Below are 15,215 nucleotides of genomic sequence, written 5' to 3' on the forward strand. Positions count from 1 at the left end.
CTGTTCTAGTCCCCTTCTGTTTTCAGTTGGATGTTCATTCATATTATAATGATTTTAAATAGGAAGTACATTGAGACGGGGCAATTCTTAGGGTCTTTCAGTTGCTGTTTAAATTGTTGGAATGAAATTGACATGGTTTTGTTTCCTCCCCCTCAGGTCCAGCATTACGGGTCGTGCCACAAGGAGTGGAATGGCAACTACCGGCAGCCACGCCGGCCGCAGGCCTTCATCCCGCCCACAGTGCATGGCCCCACCTTCCAGCTTCCCCACGGCAGCCCCACACACTCGGCCGGCCACCCGCCACCTCCCGCCCTCCTCTCCTATCCGCCTTCCGCACCCGTGGCCCACCTCCTGCCTTCGCCGTGCCCTCCCCCGGCCCCTCGGCCCATCTTGCAGCCCGCCTACAGCCTGGTGCACCACCAGGGCATCAGCGTGGGCATCAACCACAGGCTTCTGCCCTCCCCCACCCTGCTCCCGCAGGGCCAGTTCAAAGCCCTCTTTCCCCCGCACTCCTATGTGGCGTCACCCGTCTACGCAGGCTTCCCCCTCAGCCCCAGCAAACTCAGTCAGTACCCTTACATCTGAGCTGGAGCCCGCGGCAGCCGTGCGCACGCAGCCGGCACTGAGCCGCCACATATTTCTTTTCTTATGAAGTTTGACAACAGTGATGATGATGCAAATCGAGCTTTATAGATATCATGGAAAATAAAACAAACAAATGGATGCGTGAGTGAGTAGACTGAACACAAACTCACTTTTAATGTGTTTTTGCACATTTGATACAACAAAATCCCTAGGCGTGAGACCCTCGGAGGAGGGCCACAGCAGATCCCCTATGCTATTTTTCGATATTGCCTTCTGACGTGTGTATTAAACTCTTGTCCAAGCCATCACTGTCACCAATGTGCGTGAGTCCCCCCTTGTGTGACCTGGTGTTACCTGTCTGTATTTTCCCGTAGCTCCTCAGTGTTAAGTCTCTTTTAGACCTGTGTTGAAAAGGTTCTGTTAGGCTGCATGTCTCTGCATGGGCAAAAACCAATGTTGGACTTAAAAAAAAAAAAGGTGGGGGGGGGGATGCCTGCAAACCGTTAGTTTTCGCCCTCTGTGTATATGTTGTACGACTTGCTGCATTGAATCCATTGGGGTTCAATAAACAGTGCCTTAAAATACATATTGTTGCAAGTTACCCGGAGTCCCTCATGCAGTCATGCGTGTACTGGACTGCAGCACTTGAAAAACGTTCAATCGTTTGTTGTGATTTTTATATTAGGGCTGTTTCATACAGTAGATCTTTGGCTTTTTCGTGCTCTGTGCGTTAGCTTACATAATCTATACATCGGTGTCGTTTCTACTCGTTTAATTTATCTCTTGGTGTCGCGACGGGAGTGTTTTGTTCAGAAAGTGGATTGGGTGTCTGTGCCCCCAAATTGGTCTACAAATAAATCTCACCCATTCAACACCCAGTTGGCTATTTGCGGCAATATAAGGCTCATGATTTGCCCTTTTGTGTAGGCTAAATGTTTAGTTCGACACCTTAGATGATTTGCTCATTATTTGGAAGCGAAATGTGTGTTATTTACTGGTGGATGTATTGTGCCGAGTGGTAGCAGAGCTTGATTCTTCGAGGATAACATGCTTCGCCGTAGCAGAGGCCGAAGAACTATGTATAGAAACGTTTAAGTACTTTCATATTTGATAATCTGTTTCTACTCTAATAGTATTTACACTGTTTAATGAAACTGCAATACAATCCATGGTTTTCGGGATGTTTATTGTTTCCTTTCCATCAGTTCTTTGTTAATTTTAGAGTTAGAAGTGTTATCGGTGTTGGATTTGTTTCAGCTCTTTGATGATATCGTATGGTTTCATGTTTGCTCTGTGCAGAATTATTCAGTATTGAGTATCCAACTGTAAAGTCTATCATTGCTGGAGTATTCAGTGCTTTATAAGACGAGAGTTGATCGTGTGCAATTTTCTTCATAGATGCATGTGACAAGATTGGATTTTGTATTCTCTCTCTCACAATTGAATTGCTTTTTTTTTTGATGCTGTTTTTATTTCATACATTCCGTCAGGGAGAAATGGCTTTTTTTTTTTCTGTGTGAATTATTATTATTTTTTTTTTAGATTTGAGTTTTTCCATTAGATGCATTCTTTCATTATGCTATCGCTACACCAAAGACAGTCATTCATTTCTTAAGCAGAGTAGCTACTGGTTTAGCGTAGACCTCAAACGTAGTGTAGTTGAGGCCGTATTTAACAGAAAATCTTTGTAAAAATGTTGAGGTTGATGTTTAGCTTTTTTCGGGCAAGTTATGACTTTGTTTCATTTATTCTTGAATGTATCATAGATAAGCTGCTATATACTGATTGCCACTTCATAATAGCTGTGAAATTAGATGATTAACTTTGTTCTTAGCCTTCTTATTTTTATATACGTCTAATGACCTTGAAATAGAAGTGAGATGATGATTATTTTTTTCGTTTGTTTGTTTTTGGGTTTTACCGTACTGACTGGCATCGGAAGCATTTTAATGCCTCTCTCTGTTTCGCTTTCTTTTTTTGAAGTGTCATTGTAACTACTGTATTGCAAGTAATTGAGATATTGGGGTTTTTGTGTGCGTGGGTTTGTATTCTTTTACATTTCGTTTGCATCAGTGTTTTATCTGTTATCTTGGGGCTAATCTTACGTATTAGATGCATATTGGTGTATATCTATCTTAGTACGTATATTTGCATTTTGTTAAAGCATAGCTTGCAGGATAGATTTAACTTTTTAAGTACCAATATCAATTCTGTATTCAGTGACCCACTTGTATCACCATTTCAGACTATTAATTTCAGTAATGCTATTAGCACTTGATACTTTTGATAAGCTAGCCAAAATTGCAGGTTTGGGCGTCTCATCTCAGTAACTTCAGTGCTTAGAATTTAGTGTTTTTATTTAATTTTCCCCCTTATTAATATAAGTGTACATGAAATACTCACATGAAGTTGTATCAGGTATATTAATGTGTTTAGAAATGAAAATACAAATGCACATTTGCTTATTTGCTTATTAGAGGGCATCCGTTCTCATTTTGCGGGCTCTCATTATATGGGAATGTTTGTTCTCGCATCGGCCCCTGCTCTTTAAAGCGAGCGACACTGTGTTAGTGCCTTTGAAATGTGCTTCAGACCTTTATATCCCTTTTACAAACACTGCCGGCCAGCTTCTTCCTCTCTTTCGTGGCCCTTCGGACGGCATGAGCGAGGAAGGAAAGCGAAACTGCAGTGTTTGATAGTCGTAACTGAAGTGCTGTTACCAACCAGTTGCTTAAATGTAGACCGTAATCCACGGTAGACGTCCTGTCAGAAGTTAACCTGAAAAACAATAACGAGAGTCATGCAATGCAGTAATCACCTTTAAGGTGGAAAATGGCTGGCTGGATGGATGTTTCTCAAAATTGTGGAAAGGAAATCCAATCATGCTTGATTAATTTATATTTTTATGACCAACAACAAAAAACAATAATAAAATGATATCAGGGATTGTTATGATGATTATTATTATTATGCTGACTAAACACCCAAGACACGGTTTTCTCGTATTTGGGGAGCTATACATGATACACTGTGAATGTAAACCACCATTTGTCAAATAGAATTAACATTGCCCTTTGTTTCACAGGACGTTATCAGTTTATTGCTTTAGCGTAGACGACTTCATGGAGATCTAGTCCAAAATATGGTGTGGTTTCTCACATTATGACCCTATATTTTATATTTAGCATGTAGCACTAGAGATGAGTATTAAATTGCTACTCATGCACGCATTATATGAATTCACTGCATTAATTGACTGCAAGTAAACATTTCAGAGATGTTTTCATTCTAAAAAGGTCTACCAAACCCAACCTAATAAGAGTGAATCTTAGCACAATTGCTAAGGACTGAGGGATCTGCAAACTAAAGTTGAAATGTCTTTGAAACTCCCAAACCAAACAGTTTTTTTTTTTTTTTCTTTGATTCGTGTTTTTCCTTTAGAAGTTCTTGTACAGTTCATTCAGGGTCCTTGTATTCGTCATATGTGCTACTGTGTAACACTTGCCGTAAGATTTGGGTTGGATTGCTTTAGATCTATTTTTAACTCTTCCGCAGATTATATTTTAGTAAAAGTTAAATCTCACTGCAAGTTATCGGTAATATTTAGACTTAAGAGCAAACAGACTTGATTTCCTAAATCTGAACTGTTACTGTTTTCATTTTTGTAAAAAATTTTGTGGCTTTCTGATTTCTGTTTGCTTTTGATTTCTATGCTACATTAGTTTGCCATGTAGCCACTGCACTGTGCAATATTCACTATATGAGGACTGGGAAACCTTTTTTGTTTGTTTGGTTTTGTTTCTGTTTTTTTTTTTTTTGGATGTAATGTCTCTTACAGTTTGCAGTCGTATTTCTCTCTAGTTCTCAGTGATTTATATGTGACCAAGCCTTATGTACTTTGTCACAAAAAGCGGGTTTTCCTGGTGACTATTTGGTGAGTGTCAAATTAAAGAAATTATGGTGTTTTGTCAAAATTCACTTTGAATTAAAATATATATTGCTGCGGGCACACGCTGTTTGTTTGTCTTTATTCAAAGAAATCTTTATGACAGCTTATTTGAGACCATTTTCCAACTTTATTTATTTGCTCCTTGAAAGGTTAATTTTCTAATTTATTACAAGGGTTTTATTTTCTGCAGATTTTATATATAGATATATCTATATTATATTTACACTAGATAATCGTGTAAACTAGAAAGCACAAATAATAAGATATTAAACGTACCTGACAAATGACAACAACAACAAAAAAAGTTGAAATAAACGAAATTGCGCCATCATGTGGGTGGTATTGAAAACTTTTATGACGTCTTACAATGGTGCTTCCGGTTATGTAACAGACACTTTTATAAGCACACAAGGACATTTATTCTACTTAAACCTTTCTAAAGAGTACACGTATTTTAATACTTAAACTGTGTATTAAAATATATAAATAAATTATAAAATCACTTGATTTAAGGAGCGATTCCAGTTCAATTCATGCTACAGTTCATCTTAAATTTATTCTCCACTTTATTTCAAGCATTTTAACTAATATTTAACCACCGAAAACTGGTCATTTTTAGATTGCACCAGTATCAAATTCTTTATTACAGCATAAGGCATAATAGAAAATCGAATAAAATACAATCAATAAATAATTTAATTGAATGAACTATAATTAAAGTCTGTATGATATCGAGGGACAGAACTTGTTTGTACATTGACACCAGGCGTCCTCATGTAAATCCAGCAGAGGTCGTCTTCCTCTTGTACATCACTCCTTATAATAACGCGCCTCATCACCAGTTCGCCTGCATGCGCTGGCTTTTTCCCCAATCACAAGCACACGGTTTTCCGTCGCAGCATCATTGACATAATAGCGGGATTATAGGATTGACGCTGCTGGATTCCTGTGCAGTATATGCGTTTGATGAAGCGCGATGGATAACCTGCTCCAGTAACGCGCGCGTGATTGATCTGGTGGTCACGGATGCTTCTGAACGCGCTTTGCAGACGCATCGCCTTAAAGTTTCAATGCTGACATAGAGCAGAAAAACAGTGGAGAGAAGACATCAGTCTAAGGAACTGGAAAGGATAGATCAAATGTCTTTTTCGGGACCTTTCGGCCTATTGCTGAATTTATCTCTAGCCAGATGGCTCCAAGAAATGCGCGTAACAATTTCTACATTTTGGGCTCCAGTAGGGGGGATGGCAACGCTGGGACCGAAGGCATGTCGGAATGGATAAGCTTGTCCTTGTGCCGAAAACGTGTTGACTTGGACGGAGTGTGGACCAAGTGTCTGATATCTGTTGGAATTACATTGCTCCTGGTTCCGTCCATATTTGCCATAGACGGTGAGATATATTTTGGCTGACAACCTGTTTGAGTGCCCAGGTTCCAAACATTTCCAAAAAAAAAAGGGTTCTTTTAATTGTTAAATTTATGAAACTGTTCAGAAATGCGATTAATTTGAATTGAACTATATTGTTTGGAGGCTTTGAATTGTTCAACGCAATGCGGAATATAAGCCGACTCTCTCATTAATACGTGTTTTAAGAATCATCTAGATTAAGAGACAGACCGTGCATGTTTGGATATTAACCATTTGTGTGTTTGTTTTGTCTGCGATATGTTCCATTCCCTGTGGCCGTCTGCGAGCAAAACAGCAGAAACAAACACTAAACAAAAACAAAATGCAGGTAGCCCTACATCACTAAGCGCTCGTGACGTCTGTTCGCGGCATTCAGTGCTGCAGTGCTGGGCGCTCTGTGTTCGCTCCTCAAGATATACATATTCTATATATGGGAATTCTATATATGTATATATATTCTTATTTTAAATTTAATTTAATATTTAATTTAATTTAATTTAATTTATTATCAATTTAAAGTTCTTGGTAATTTTACGCACTCGCAAAAATCACCAAGTGGCTGAGATGAAGGAACTCGGAGGATTTGATTCATTCAGTGACTCGAATCTTTTGAATTATCCAAAAGATGAATTGATTCGGTATTTTTTCTGTTATATCAATACAGATTTGCTAAATAAACAGCTGACTCGGAAGTCTAATCAAGACTTCATTCGTTGCCTGATTCGTTAAAATCGCTCACAAAGAAAATATATGATATTTTGTTAATTCCGTTCTGTCATGAACGAAATGTTTAGTTTATTTAGTTCGTTGAGAAACTAGGTGTTTTGTTTATTCAGTTAGGTCACAGATGCCGCTCAAAACTCCGATTCGTTCAGGTAAGGGGGCGTATTCGTTCAGTAGGGTCAACCAATGAAATACTACTTTACAGCCCGAACTGGAATTCTATTGGCTCCTCCTATTGTCAAGTATTCTGTTTTAAGGGAGAAACACCAGATTGTTTTAACAATGGTTGTTTGGTCAGAACCTGAGTTCAGTTCTACATCCCCTTTCACAATGGTTTTCGCTTCTGTGTTTAAACCACTAAACGTGAGTATCAAAATAAGTACCAAAAGTGAGTACTAGTGGCCACTGTTTACAACTGGTAACAATATTTTAATGTTTTTGTTGCATTTGGTTCTGCAGAAAATTTACACTGTCACTTTCTCGATTAAGAACTGATTGCTTTTATATGCAGCGCAAACCGTTCCCAAGACACTTTCACAGCAGTGTCAAACTTTTTTCTGTTTTCTTTTTTTTTTTTTTTCTTCTTTTTTTTTATTATGCTGGTTGAAAGTCTTTTCGCATACCAATATCAATTAATAAGTGGTCTAAATGTATTTATATCGTCTGTGGAAGGCGCAGGACCATAAAATGTTTGACCAATCAAATATTTTATATTTTTATTCTTAATTTTTTTAAAAAAACACTATACATTGTGTTATATTGCAGCCATTCAATTCCAGAAAACTCTTTAATGCTGTTGTGTGGGTGTTTCCAACACAAGGGCTGAGGGAGTTATGGCAAATATGACGTCTTTCTCTCTTCTAAACGCCATAATTGACCTCTCTCTATATTTTTTTTCTTTTTAGCTAAGTAATAGAAACTCTGTTGAGGATTTTGTCTTTTGGATTTGTTTATAAACGTTTACCCAGTACGTTTTCACTTCTGAGAAACCTGGAAGTGTTAAAAGCATCAATTAACCAAAAAAGTTAAGATATGGCCATGAAATATTTGAGGTATTGAATTATTTTATTACCTTATTGTCTTACTTGAAGAGACTGCAGAGAGACAGAACATCGGAATAGCCAGGTAGAAAACATTGTTTTTTTTTTTTTTCTAATGAACGGTCAGTAATACGGTGTTATACTGGACAGCAGTAATTTATTCATTAATATGTGGCTGCTGACCGATGCAAGCAATCAATTAGAAGCAAGTATTCTAGAGAGCCGTGTAATAAAAATATATTATTTATTTTCAGTCACTGACAGTAGCAAAGTAGGTCCATGTTGTTGACCTTCATCTAACATATCAATTGTTTTCAACCCCTAATATTCTTGACCTTTGACCCCTTCTCCATTCCTCCTCAGAATTAAACTCAAGTATAGCCTCAATTGTTATTCGCTTCGGATAAAAGCGTCTGCTAAATGACTAAATGTAAATGTTTAGATTCTAATATGGCACTTCCGACCTCTACTAATGAAAAGTGTTGCAATATATCTGTGGCCTTTGCCTGAGGACCAGAAGAGCATTTAACCAGAAAATGATTTAATTTGTGCAAACAAGTTCAGCGTTGATTATGTGAACTAACTCCAGGCATGACGTCCCTTTCTAAACATCTCGAATCAACACAGATATCGGAAAGGCAGATTAGATTTCCCGAAGCTCTAATTACAAGATAAATACATTTCTAAAGCTAGAATTACACTAGATTAGTAATATTTGGGCAGACAGACATGCATCGGTCTGGACCATAGGCTTTATACACAGAGGTAAAGGGCCTGTGGCTTCTCATTCATAAAACCACCATTGTCCTTTTGGCTTTGAGCTGGGTCTATGGCGTATGGCCAGACACACTTGTGGCTTGCTGAGGATGAGGCATCTCTCCTCAATGCCTCTACAGTGATGCTCCTGCAAGTCAACAGGAGCCTGCTGTGCTATGTTGCCATGGGAACTGATCTACATTTTTTTTTACCCTTAGTGGAAAGAGTGAGTGTATTACCAGAATGACAGTGATTAACTGCTCCGTATGATTTACAAAGGCCTTTTTGTGGCCTCAGACCTGCAGTGACTGGATTCAGCAGTTAGTTGAACAGGACTAAACTGGATTCAGGCTTTAATTGACTATTTTGTAGGGATGTCTTGTCACGTGTCAGTTGAAAGGTTGTGTTTAACCAGGAACCAAAGCCAAGTTTTAATGCAGTAGGCATAGTGTTTTTTGCCCCTGTGGTCAGGGTGTAATTATTGTAGCTGGAGAAGCAGACCTCCAAGAAATTTGTGGTGGTTTTGTTCTATAACTCGCATTTGAAAACACACACCGGTCAATCAGATCCTCTCAAAATGTTTGAAGCATTACTGCAAAACCCATCTGTTCACCTTCAAGAGGAGAAAAACAGCGGGAGTGTTTGAATCACAGCCATGTACTGTTCAAATGACTGAGAACAAAGGGAGAGCTTTTTACATTGTTAACACTGCCATTAATACAGTTTGCATTGCAACTTAAAATACTTTAGGTAAAAACAATTATGATTTCACTGTGAAATACTGATATGATTAAAGACAATGTTAGCACAATATTAAAATTTATTAACTAGGCCTGTCAATCGATCATAAAATTGAATCAGATTAATTACTTAATATAGGCTACTGATGAATTAATCATATGAATTGCATATCAATATTTGCTGAGAAACTGATATGAAGATGGTTTAATGCCAGTATATTATTGTGAGTAAGATGTTAAATTAATCGAGAACGAGTCTTTATCTGGCTCGGCTCGGTGTTCATCTTCAGTTCTCTCTTCACAGCAGTTCAGTCAGTGTACTGTTTGAGTACATTAATTACTCCCGGATATTGGTTTGTTTAAACTCAGAGGGAGTGTCAGACACATTAAAAAAGTTAAAAGCTTAAGTCATTTGTGGATTAATGTGTATTGGAGACGCGAACCGTTTAAAACGATTCAGTTCGATTTGGTGAACTGGTTCAAGAAGATTAGTTTACATCGAATGATTCATTCGCGAACGGGATATCACAAACTGCTTTGTTTTGAACTGTCTTACAACAGACACGGAAGAGAAGACAATACTGAATAAAGTCATAGTTTTTGCTATTTTTGGACCAAAATGTATTTTCGATGCTTCAAAAAATTCTAACTGACCCTCTGATGTCACATGGACTACTTTGATGATGTTTTTATTACCTTTCTGGACATGGACAGTGTACCGTACACACAGCTTCAATGGAGGGACTGAGAGCTCTCGGACTAAATCTAAAATATCTTAAACTGTGTTCCAAAGATAAACGGAGATCTTACAGGTTTGGAACGACATGAGGGTGAGTCATTAATGACATCATTTTAATATATGGGTGAACTAACCCTTTAAGGAATATTAATACAGTGCTTGCTTTTCCATTATTTCTTGGTGTCTTGTTAAATTCCCAGTGTGGCCACACAGATCTGAGATACTCTTAAGTGGTTAGTGATTTTTATGAGTGAAGGTGAAAACCTAAATAAAGAGCATGATTGTATTACTCTTAGCCTTTTTTGAAGCCTTTTGGCTTGTGCTTTAACCATCCACTTTGATTGTCTTTACATTTATATAGAATTACATTTGCGCCAGAATAAGTTTTGTTAGCCCCAGGATTCTTTCCAGAGAGAGAAAAAGATGCTGCACACCACAACTAGTGTTGAAATGCTAAAATATCACATTTTAACTAGACATGTGGCATCTCATACAGAACACAATTAGTAGGACAGAAGTTGGTCTTTTAATACATATTTCTCTCAGTCTAATTACTGCCACTTGAGCCCTGAACCAGTTAATTATCTGCTGATGTCAGCTATGACCAAAGCAGCTGATCTGCTTCCCTGACTGACCATTTTCACAGCTGGCATGTTCTCATTTCCGACCATTCCATGCTTCATTAGCGAAACAGTCTGTGTGAAAGTTGATTATGTCGAGTCTGATGCACTCCATATCTACGAAAGGTTAATTTTTTCATGCTTCCTTCTTATTTGCCACAGCAAGGGCCCGTGCAAATTCTCAAGTGTTCTAAATCCATACTCCAAATTAGTATAGATGTTCATCTGTCGTAATTATGTTCTTCTATAACATTTATATACCCAAAGATGGTTTTTGGTGCATGCCTGGGGCAAACATACACATCTAATGCTAAAATAACTATTGCCACATTGCAGTTAGGAGTTCAGTTAAGACAACAGCGATGGTGGGATGATGGATGATCAGTACAGAGCTTTGACAAGCCGTTAGCAAACAGCATGTCTTCAGAGATGAATGACTTCTATCAGGTTACCCGCCACATTTGGCTTGTGGATTCAGGATGTTTGGAGCAAAAATGGTTAGAGATTGTTTTCCTTGGCAGTTTATTGGATAATTTTTCTTAATATGGAATAAGGAATATCCAGATCACTTGATAATGTGGTTGTGCTAACTCTTTTATAAGTAGGCCTAGTGTAGGCTTTTGAAGTGTAGGCCTAGACGACCATAGAAAGTCTAGCATACTTTATTAAGACTTTACCAAGGTATGAAAAATGGGGTCTGTCAGCATTTATTCCATAGCTTTATGATTTGCATTTGCTTTATGATTTCTGGAGTTAGTGGCATGTAACAGTGTAATATAAATGTACAATATGTTATTGTGATATTTGGTATTGTTGGGAGTCAGATTTAAACTTGCAGCATTCAATCTGATGACATTTATTGCATGCCATAATTGATTTCTGTCGGGATGGATGATATAAGGGTTCCATATTGTACACAGCATTTAAGTGACACTTAAAAAAAAAAGTAGAAATAAATAAAAATATGATTACAAGAATTAAATCATCATTGTGAGATTGAAGTATTTTAAGAATGGAGTCAGAAGTCTCAAAATATTACTTTATTCTCAAAACATTAAAACTTTGTTACCTTGTTGTGTTACAATAGTATTCTTTTCTATGACTTGTAATTTTGACTTTATTCTCAAACTATTACAAGTTTAGTCTCATATAATACTTTTTTGTCATATTGCTATGACTTTCTTCTCACAATTCTTTTAATATTCTGACTATTTTGACTATTTTGTAATCGTAGCTTATTTTTAATGTTTACTTGACTTTAAAATGCTGTTGTGATATTGATTATTGGCCGATAATAGTATTTTTTTGTATGTAACACTTGCTTAAAGTAATGCAATGTTTGATTTTAAAATGGGTTTTAAAGGATGAATTTTGAAATTTTAAGTTTTCAATCGATATATAACTTCTGATGATTTCTAAAATGTGATAGAGAAAAAGGCAACGAAGAAGGTCAAATCTCCTGTTATAATTTGGATTTTTGAGGGTGCACTATTGTCATAAATTCATCTATTACTTTTCCTACTTAATTTTTTACAAAAAACATTGGTAAAATATATAATTGAGAGTATTAGACCTTTCCAGCGATATAAAGTTTGTCAAGATTAGACTAGATTTGATTGTAACCGTAGGCGTCTCGTATACGGGACGGGGTGACAGTTAAAGGGTTAATTATACAGCTTCTTGGTCATTTATTGCTTTATAACAGCTCTCTTGTTTGTCACTTGCCTATGAGGACATCTGCTATAACACAAGCCACTCATTTTCAGGTCACGTGCATCGAGCTAATACTTAGATCCAGCCATCTGATACCAACCATCTCCCTAAAAGTGTTCCTTTGCCAGTAGCGATGACAGACAAATATGTTTCATTTAATCGGTTTTGTTAATGAATGAACAGATTATGATGTCCGTTATCCATGCCATAAACCAAAGAGTTATCGTTTTGCTCTTTTTTTACTCCCTCACTCTTATCTATTTCGGTTAGATCAAGGGATTGATGCTATGCTAACCCCTGCCAGATTAATACCCAATTCGGAGAACCCGTAATGAAATTGTGTGCCAGCTCACACCTGAAAATCTCCTCAGGCTTATGAAACAAGGTTTATAGTGGGGAGGGACTGACTAATCTAGTTTGTGGGCAAGGAAAAGAGGCATTACAGGGTCAATAGATGCATAAATCAAAACATCTCTTGTTTTATGGTGCTTTTTGTATAGCATGTTAGTAATTTAATTATTATTTTGTAGCTTTTAAGTACATCAAAGCTCCAGACAGGCTCAGCTGTTCATGTCTCAGTGTGTCTGATGTCTGTCTGTCGTTTGATCTGCCTGATCAAAAGCTGCGTCCTCGTTTTTCTCAACCGCCGACCGCTGTTAATTTACACGGAACTCAAATCTGTGGCCTCGTTTGACTCCAGAGGTGTTTGAAATCTAGTCAAAACGGAGCAAATATCCAATCTAATTAGGCACGTGCATTCACATAATTCTCTTTATGCTAGTGGAATCGCTTGCATAATTAAATCAGACGGCCGTCTTTGTTCTTGTTGATAGAATCGCCACATTCGATTTCGTTCCTACCCTCAGATATATAAAACGGTTGCCTTCGAATCTTGAAATAAAAGTACCGCGCTTCATGTTCACACCTGGAATTTCACACATGACAGTTCTCATTAGATGAGAAAAAGGAGCTTTTCGCATAATTAGCTCTGTCCTTGTCGAACCTCCAACTTCATCAGCTTTACCCTAATAAAAATCTCTTGGGGAAAATGATGCCATGTAAAAGTAATGGGATTATGTATTTTTGCCTTAATGTTATCTGGCCATGTCATGTTTACTATGGTAAAGCCCATAATATTCAGTTTATTTTGTGTGCAGAATGCAAATTTCAAGGACTCTCTGCTCTGTTCCCTGGGGGTCAGATTGGTTTGAATATAAGAGATTGTCTGTAAAACTGGGAAAGAGACTGAGGACCAATTCACTTACCAGCTGTGATACTTTCAGTGCTGCATTACAGCACAAAAACCTGCATTTATATTCACTAACCACCCACAATCCAGTTTAACTAGTTGAAATAATGCTATGACGTGAGTGTTTAAATTAAGCCTTTCTTTTCAGTATAAACACATTCTATAAATGTATTTTTTGTCTTTTCTTGTGTTTTATATAAACTTGAGTTGTTACATGAAGATTATAGCAGTTTTTATTTTTTATAAATAAATCCACATTCTTATAGTAGCAGCTGTAGTTCTTTTGCAGTGATTTGCAAGTTGTTGTTGTTGTTTTGTTTTTTTACACACTAAAATAACAAAGCACGCGCAAAATGATGCTAGCAGCAGCCGCTATTTGTTCTTAGCAAAGTCCCCCTGCGAGAGCGAGACACTCATTCAGTTTTAATGGGGTTTGCAACAACCTGCCTTGCTCTTTAGACACTCGAGTCGAGTGCGCCAAAGGTGTCCCGCACGAGCTCCTGAATATCCCAGCACATTCCAGAACGGAATATGGAATCTTTTCCACTCTTGTGTAAAAATTGATATAATTTCCATTCAATTCCAGAGCTGAAACTAACCAGGTCTGACAGTTATGTGAAAGGGAAAAGTAAAACAAACATGATAACGCATCAGTTCAGGCTGAAGAGACACATGCGGTTACAAGGATTGATGGGAAAGTAGCGTGAGGGCTTGCAGTATTTCACTTTTGCTGTTTTGGCATGTCGAGCGTTCGGCATCTGATTGCTTATTTCATCTCGACTCAAAATAAATCAGTCATTGCATGTGTAATGTTTTGGTTTATGTTGTCCTTGCACTTTCCATTATTTAACCCTCCGGTGGAGAGTGATTAGTGTAAGTCAGTTGCATCCCCCCCCCCCCCCCCCCACCATATTTGACTGGGGCTATATGACCTACCCAGAGCCCTGCAAGGAAGTCACATGACCCCCTTTGTCCAATCAGGCCCTGCTCAGTGATGCTTACACAGATGTGCGATGGTGTTTGCCTCATCAGTTAGAAAGGCTGGAAGGGTACAGGCTGTTATTTTAATCAGATCTGTGTTTGTATCTTCGTCAATAATACATGTCATCATCCTTTCAGCTAAACTGAGCCACAGCTTTTATGATTACAGCAGCCCAATGGCTCACTTTTCAGGATTGGGATATAAACGGGGGAGTCTTACATTATTTGAAGCACATTTGATTTCCCAATTTACATTCTCATTACTGTGATGCAAAAATCTTATTTTCTTTACTGTGATGAGGAATGCAGTGCTCTGTTGTTTCATTTATGCTGATTTAAATGTAAAAAAAAAAAATTGTATTTCAGTTATTTTTACTGTGATTTTGAGGTGAAATGTGCATGTAAATAATGTTTATTATTTTTTTATATACAAAATCCTAATTGAAGTTTGTTTATTATTTTGGTTTAACTATACTTATAAATGGAAAATCAGGAGTTAAAATTAATATTACACAAAACACAGGTTCTTAATCAGTGTAAGTTAGTGATGTTAAACACGGACGATGATGCACAGTTCGGCCATGTCATGTTGTTTTAAGATGCAGGACCAGATCCTAGCCAGCACTTGAATTATTCAAAGATGGGCTGTGTTCTGCAGCACTTACCCATCCCTGTGTTCTCAGGTGTGTCACCGTATATCAACATCTAAAAA

General features: G+C 37.6%; 2 protein-coding genes across 7 annotated transcripts in view; both read left to right on the forward strand.

The window, feature by feature from the left end:
* LOC127946837 (homeodomain-interacting protein kinase 3) overlaps nt 1–4,594 on the forward strand; it is a 34,101-nt gene extending 29,507 nt beyond the window's left edge. The window contains exon 16 of the mRNA XM_052543638.1: nt 157–4,594. Within this exon, the coding sequence (XP_052399598.1) occupies nt 157–585 (429 nt within the window). The 3' untranslated portion in view covers nt 586–4,594. The remainder of the gene's footprint in view (nt 1–156) is intronic.
* A 752-nt stretch (nt 4,595–5,346) lies between these two features.
* The window catches only part of LOC127946996 (UPF0606 protein KIAA1549L-like), a 43,448-nt gene continuing 33,579 nt past the window's right edge, over nt 5,347–15,215 (forward strand). For all 6 annotated transcript variants that reach the window (XM_052543867.1, XM_052543866.1, XM_052543870.1 and 3 more), the window contains exon 1: nt 5,347–5,925. In XM_052543867.1, coding sequence (XP_052399827.1) covers nt 5,724–5,925 — 202 coding nt within the window. In that variant the 5' untranslated portion in view covers nt 5,347–5,723. The remainder of the gene's footprint in view (nt 5,926–15,215) is intronic.

This window comes from Carassius gibelio, chromosome A25, assembly GCF_023724105.1.
Source record: "Carassius gibelio isolate Cgi1373 ecotype wild population from Czech Republic chromosome A25, carGib1.2-hapl.c, whole genome shotgun sequence".
Classification (NCBI taxonomy): Eukaryota; Metazoa; Chordata; class Actinopteri; order Cypriniformes; family Cyprinidae; genus Carassius; species Carassius gibelio.